The following is a 6,000-nucleotide window of genomic DNA, read 5'->3' on the forward strand; positions in this document are numbered from 1 at the left end:
TGTCTCCAGCTAGCATCCCTCAGCTCAACGATCCCTTCGGTCCGTCGCGAGCTCTGAGAGATCTCGTGAAGATGACGAGACCTCAAAACATCCCAGCTGAGCTCGGGCTGAGTCTCGCAGGCAGCCTCTTCGCCTCCCGGTCTCTCGCGTGCCTCGCTGACCCGCTGGTCTGGCTCGTCGCTCTCTTCAGCGCGTCCGTGGGCGTCGGCTCCATGCTCATCAACGACTACTTCGACTATCGCTCAGGTGCGGACGCCTACAAGAGCAACCCGATGGCAGAGGGGACCGTACATCCAGAGCAAGCTCTTCTCGCAGCATCCTCATGGTATCTCATGAGCTTCTTCTTCGCCTGCATCCTCCTCGAGTCATTCCAGCTCAGAGCGCTGGTGAGCGTCTCGCTGCTCCTCACCTTCCTCTACACGCCGTTGTTGAAGGGGGTGCTCTTCCTCAAGAACTTGGTCGTCGCTTTTGTCATCGCCCAGGCGATCGTTCTGGGTGGTCTTGCTGTTGGAGACGTGAGGATGCAGAGCACCTTGCTCCCCTCCCTCTACATGTTCTGCCTCATCCTATGGCAGGAAGTCCTCATGGACATCCGCGACGTGCGGGGAGACGCGGAGGCTGGCATCAGAACGATCCCCGTCGTCCTCGGCTGCAAGTTTGCGGCTCTCCTTGCGCTCCTCTCTGCTGGGCTGGCTGCATTGCTTCCGCTCTTGGCGTCCGGTTCGACGGTGGCACGTCTTGCTCTGCCTCTGGTGCAGCTTCCTCTGCTGCATTCGACCTGGCGGCTGGTGGTGGCGGAGAAGGTGAAGGCGGAGGAGATCGCGCGAGCCCTCGGCCTGTGCGAGCGCACGGGCGCCCTCGCCATCCTCCTCCTCGCTGCTCCTTGATGATGCCGCGAGCCTGCATACCCCATGCGAAGAAACCTGCTTTTAGGGATAGACCCAGGGGGAGGGGGTTAAAATAAACTAAAATGTAGGGGTAGTCCATAAGGCGCATTTCGTAATGCGACCTTTGTCCTTGCCGCTTGTTGTGCTACTGATCCATTGCTGCGCCTCCTCCTCCTCCTCGCTCTCTCCTCCTCTTCCTCCTCCTTCCACTTCTGGATCCTCCTCCTCCTCCTCCTCCTCAACATTATTTCTCCAATCCTGCTTCTCCCTGCTTCCGATTTCTCGTATCTCATCGCGATGTGGCTTTGGCAGACCTCCCTCCTTTCAGCCCCGTCACTTCAGTCGCACGCTTTCATCGAGCATGGCGGGTTGTGAAGCAGCTGACGACTCGCAAACTCCAAGTCACAGCCGCATCCTGTTGGCCCCAGCAGCTCCTCGCGTGCATGCGCTTGAAGCTAAAGGAGGAACACCCTGGAGGTTCAACAGCTCTTGGCACCTCTTGCATCGCCAGCAGCGATTGTCGTCCTGCTGCGAGGTCTGGACCAAGGAGGAGAACACGCGGGTCTTCAAGTCCTTCCTCTCCCACAGCACCGCCGGGACCAGTCAGGTGGGGGTGAAGTTGAGGTGGAAGAGATCCCCTTTGCTGGATCTGGCGTCGGTTGCCAGGTCTGGGAGTCCTCGGTGGCTTGCGCGCTCCTCCTCGCCGCCATGCCTGCGGGCTGGCTATCGGAAGCTGGTTCTCTCCTCGAGCTTGGCTCGGGGGTGGGGTTAGGAGGAGGAGCAGCGGCTGAGCTGAGAGACCACCTCGGGTTGGATCAGATACTGCTGTCGGACTGTCAGAGCAGCCTCGTTGAGCTGTTGAGGAGGCGGCGAGGTGAATCGGAGGGAGTGGTAGAGTTGGACTGGAACAAGGAGGAGGAGGTCAAGGCTGCGAGCAGCATGGCAGAGGGAGTGATGGCCTGCGATTGCGTTTATTACCATCCTGACATGCTCGCCTTGCTTCGAGCTGCTGCTCCCGGTGGCCTCCTCCAGCCCAAGCTGGGACTCTTTCTTGCCCCTCAGCATCGCTCGTGCTTCCAAGAGTTCCGGCGACACCTGCGGAAGAAGGCGGAGGAGGAGGGGCAGCACTGGTGCTCCTTCGAGGTGAAGCTGGAGGGGAGGCACGACTTCCTTCCTCGCCCCAGCGAGACCATCCTGGGCAGCTTGTCGGGCAGCCTCGACCGTGAGAACAGAACGTCGATGACGCGCGTGTCCGGCTTCATGTTCTCCTCCTCCTTCAAGGTCATCCACGAGCTCAAGACAAGGCTGACGGAGGGAGATGCTCGCAATGTCTGAGCCTCATCTGCTCAACAAGTCGAAGGCGCTTGAGGTCGACAGCGGAGGAAGCGACTCGTGCGAGGGCGATGAGACCTGCGAGGGGTGAGCAGTCCTTCTCTTCCTCCCCGTCTTACTGTCGCAGACTCGACGTGCTTCAAGAGCTCGTCCAGTCGCTCCTTCCAATCAACGAACGACGTCGCAGCTGACGGTACATGAGACAAGTGGAGAAGCCGAGGAGAGGCAGAGGAGGCGTTACCTGCTCCTGCTCTTGTCAGCGCTTCCTCTGCCCTGGTCTTGCTGCTTGCTTCCCCCTCATGCTCGCGTAGAGGAGGATTGAAGTCCCGCGATGCTGGCGGAGAGAGCTCGACGGTTAAAGGAGGAGGGAGAGAAAGGCTGGCGCGAGCTCGAGGCTCTTCCTGTTGGAGGGTGTTGGGGTTGGTAAAGGCTGAGGAAGAGGAGGAGAGGCTTGTTCGAGGGTGCGAGGTGGGAGGAGGCGGGACGGGTGGAGGAAAGGAGAGGTAAGGAGGCTCGACATTGGCGAGGAAGGAAGCATGAGCTGTGTGCAGGCTCTTCAAGATGCTCGCGGGAGCGTCAGGGTGATGGGGGTCGAGAGAGATCTGCGAACACTCAAAGAAGAAAATCGAAGAGAGAGTGGATGGAGAAGGTAGCGAGAGAGGGGAGGGACCTCTGCTGAAGAGGTTGCAACTTTACCTCGCAGTCTTGACAGGCAGCAGAGAGTCTCGTCAGCATTGTCTTTACCTGCCGCTCCAGTCTCGTAAAGTTGTCCTCCATCCTCCGCGCTCCCTCCTGTGCAATCGCCCTGTACGGGGTCAGCGAGTGAGGAGAGACGGAGCCCTTCCCCTCCTCGAGCTACTTTACCTTCCCTTCCCCTCCTCGAGCTACTTTACCTTCCCTTCCTCTCCTCGAGCTACTTTACCTTCCCTTCCCCTCCTCGAGCTAGTTTACCTTTCGTGTCGTTGCAGCTGGAGCTCTCGGGTCAGGGTTCGCAGCTCAGCCTCCTTCTCTTCCACCAGGGTCTGCCGCGGCCTCTCACTTCCTCCTCCTCCCCGCCTCTCGCCTGCCTCAAGCGTGCGAACTCGCGAGCCGAAGGCAATCTCGCCGGCGGTGACGGCAGCAGAGGAGCGTTGCTGGAAGAGAAGCTCGCGAGCATGCTGGGGAAGGCAGTGAGAAGAGAGAGCGAGGCAAGCAGACGAGGATGAGGAAAGAAGAGTGGGAGGGTGAAGGCGAACAGTTGGCACCCGCTCATTTCTTGTTAGATTCGCTTCCGTCACTCCGAGATCTCTGCGCAGGTCGAGCACCATCTGACCCTGATTGAGAAAGGAAGGGGAAGAACAAGCGAGGAGAAGTACAAGACAGAGAGGAGGAGGAGAAGTACAAGACAGAGAGGAGGAGGAGAAGTACAAGACGGGAAGGAGGAGAAGGAGCACAAGACAAGAGGAGGATTAGGCTCAACCTCCTCTGCGGACTTAGTTTGCTGCTTGTATTTCTCCAGCTCCTCCAGGAGCGCCTGAAGGGACTGAGTCTCCTCCTCCCTCCCCCTCCCCCTCACCTCGCGCTCTTCCACCATATCATGGCACATGTCCAGCAAGTTGAAGAATTCTGCTGACCCTCGCGCCAGTCGCACCTGAAACAACTTCACCGACACTCACGTTGCCTCCTTCCTCCCTCCTCTCGTCGCTACCGTGAAGTAGTGCCACAAGTCCTCGTCCTCCTCCAAGTCGCTGCTGTTCTCCGAGTCCGAGTCCTCCCACTCCTCAGCTTTCTGCGTGTCTTCATTCGTCTCTTCCTCTCTCCTGGAGCTTTCTGCTCCCCTCCCTCACTCCTCTCTTGCTCACGCTTCCCTCACGCTTCCAGCTCCTGCTCTTCCCCACGCTCCTGCTCCTTCTTTTCAGCCTCTTTCGTGGTCTTCCTACTCCCTCTTATCCTCTTTTCTCATCCTCCTCCACTCCACACCCTGACGAGTCTACTACGACCACTGGCTACTCCAACTTTCTCCAAACCAGCTCAAATCCTTTCTTTCCTCCTCCTCCTCCTCCTCCTCCTCCTCCTCCTCACTTTCTTCTTCGACGCCTGGCTCAGGGATCTCCGCATGACCAGAGACACGCCGGAGCCAGGGGGGCCGAGCAGGAGCATGTTGACCTGAGGAAGCAGCAGAGGCGCCACGTCCACCCCCTCCACCCGCACCAGCTCGTCTCCGATGCTGTCATCCATGTCAAAACCCCAGCAAATCCCCAGCTACCCCAATCTCTCACCAGATCGATGGATTCTTCGCACGATCTGCTGCAGTTCCAGGGAGAATTTCTTGAACGCGAAAACGCTTGACAGGAGGAGGCTGAACTCGGACAACAGCTTCCTCCTCCTCCTCCTCCTCCTCCTCCTCCTCCTCCTCCTTGTTTCTTTTGTCCTTCCCCAGCTTGTCTTTCACACCAAGGTTGAGGTTGACAAAACCTGCTGAGGGTCAGCTGGAAATTGAGGGACGTTTGGCTCACGCGGAGGGGAGGAAGTTTCGAGGTGAGAGAGGATCAGCCCGACGCCGTTGACAGTGAAATGCGAAGCATCCGCCCGCACGTGAAACATCATTTCCTGTCTACATCTTCACTCCTCCTCCTCATCCTCCTCCTCCTCCCTCACCTTAAACTTTTTAGTCTCTTCTTCCCCCTCCTTTCTTTGTCTTTCACCATTCGAATCTTTCTCGTGTCTCTCCTTGAGCGAGCTGTTGAGACAAGATCAAAACTTCCTCGTCATTTCCTCTTTTCTCTTTACCGAACTGTTTTCAGCTCTTCGATACACTTGGCATTTACGCTTGAATCAGCCCAAGAAGCTTTCGAGGATATTTCGCGATCAAACTTCTTAGAAGCCTCTGCCCTGCAAGCAAGCCATAAGGTCTCCCTCCCTCCCTCCCTCCCTCCCTCCCTCCTTCGCTTCACCGCATGTTGAATTGTCGAGATGGCAACGTCTCTGCTTGCCGACGAAATGGATTTCTGACGACGCGACCAGCAGCATCGAGGCCAGGGAATGCTCGTTCCTCCTGAGGAAGCGAATGAAACAGGGAGAAGAGGGCATGGGCTCACCTCCTTCTCCTCTTCCCACTGAACTTTCTTGTCCGTTTCCTTGGGCATCCCAGGAGCTCCGTTGAAGGCCCCCCGTATCCCCCATAGGTCGAGAGGAACGGGTTTCCCGTCGATCCCCTCCTCCCCATGCTGCCGCTTCTTGTCAGCTCGAGCACATGCAAACCAGCAGGACCCCAGCTGTGAGCGTGCTGAGAGGGACGGGCACATGCTTGGGATGTCGACGCAGCAAATGACCGACTGGATGGCCTGCAGCAGCAGAGAGAAGAACTGAGCAGCAGCAGCAGCGGAGGAGGAGGAGGAGGAGGAGGAGGAGGAGGAGACCTTGACGGACAGGAATCTGAGAGGCGAGTGAGTGTCATGCCAATGCAGGAGAACAATCACCTTGGTGAGGACACGATCATAGGCATCTCGGAGAACAGGCGGCGGAATCACGATCTCCTCCTCTTCGCCACTGAGGGACGAGTAGGAGGAGGAGGAGGAGGAGGAGGAGCATCGTTAGAAGAGATGAGAGGCAGACAAGGCTTACAGTCTTCTGCTCTTAATCGTCTCCGCCAACCGTCTAGCTGCTGTGGAAGCTTTCTCAGCCTCCGACCTGTGGCCTTGGACGAGTCAAAACAGTTGAATTCGCTCCTATACCCCCATTTTCCCTCTCCTCCCTTCTAAGTCCTCTCTCCTCCCCTCCCCTCCCGACCCCTCTATTCTCA

The 6,000-nt window shown here is 57.9% G+C and overlaps 3 protein-coding genes across 3 annotated transcripts in view; 2 read left to right on the forward strand and 1 right to left on the reverse strand.

Moving 5' to 3' along the window:
* Positions 1-68: 68 nt before the first annotated feature.
* GUITHDRAFT_49490 (hypothetical protein) lies at positions 69-698 on the forward strand (the record flags this gene model as incomplete). The annotated part of the gene is made up of 1 exon (XM_005834612.1): positions 69-698. A coding segment is annotated over one exon (630 nt), but the record flags the coding sequence as incomplete, so codon positions are not given.
* Positions 699-1,248: 550 nt separating this feature from the next.
* On the forward strand, positions 1,249-2,222 carry GUITHDRAFT_106677 (hypothetical protein; the record flags this gene model as incomplete). Its single annotated transcript, XM_005834613.1, has 2 exons — positions 1,249-1,494; positions 1,554-2,222. 2 exons carry the CDS (start codon positions 1,249-1,251, stop codon positions 2,220-2,222), a joined length of 915 nt encoding a protein of 304 aa, XP_005834670.1.
* A 3-nt stretch (positions 2,223-2,225) lies between these two features.
* Positions 2,226-6,000, reverse strand: part of GUITHDRAFT_137438 (hypothetical protein) — a gene marked incomplete at both ends in the record, with an annotated part of 4,045 nt that continues 270 nt past the window's right edge. The window contains 18 exons of the mRNA XM_005834614.1: positions 2,226-2,297; positions 2,339-2,406; positions 2,461-2,821; positions 2,916-3,024; positions 3,171-3,376; positions 3,464-3,532; positions 3,679-3,732; positions 3,775-3,849; positions 3,907-3,987; positions 4,281-4,425; positions 4,478-4,673; positions 4,715-4,808; positions 4,857-4,938; positions 4,989-5,090; positions 5,153-5,253; positions 5,297-5,542; positions 5,678-5,747; positions 5,823-5,895. Of these exons, the coding sequence (XP_005834671.1) occupies positions 2,226-2,297; positions 2,339-2,406; positions 2,461-2,821; positions 2,916-3,024; positions 3,171-3,376; positions 3,464-3,532; positions 3,679-3,732; positions 3,775-3,849; positions 3,907-3,987; positions 4,281-4,425; positions 4,478-4,673; positions 4,715-4,808; positions 4,857-4,938; positions 4,989-5,090; positions 5,153-5,253; positions 5,297-5,542; positions 5,678-5,747; positions 5,823-5,895 (2,204 nt within the window). The remainder of the gene's footprint in view (positions 2,298-2,338; positions 2,407-2,460; positions 2,822-2,915; positions 3,025-3,170; positions 3,377-3,463; positions 3,533-3,678; positions 3,733-3,774; positions 3,850-3,906; positions 3,988-4,280; positions 4,426-4,477; positions 4,674-4,714; positions 4,809-4,856; positions 4,939-4,988; positions 5,091-5,152; positions 5,254-5,296; positions 5,543-5,677; positions 5,748-5,822; positions 5,896-6,000) is intronic.

This window comes from Guillardia theta (assembly GCF_000315625.1).
Source record: "Guillardia theta CCMP2712 unplaced genomic scaffold GUITHscaffold_25, whole genome shotgun sequence".
NCBI lineage: Eukaryota > Cryptophyceae > Pyrenomonadales > Geminigeraceae > Guillardia > Guillardia theta.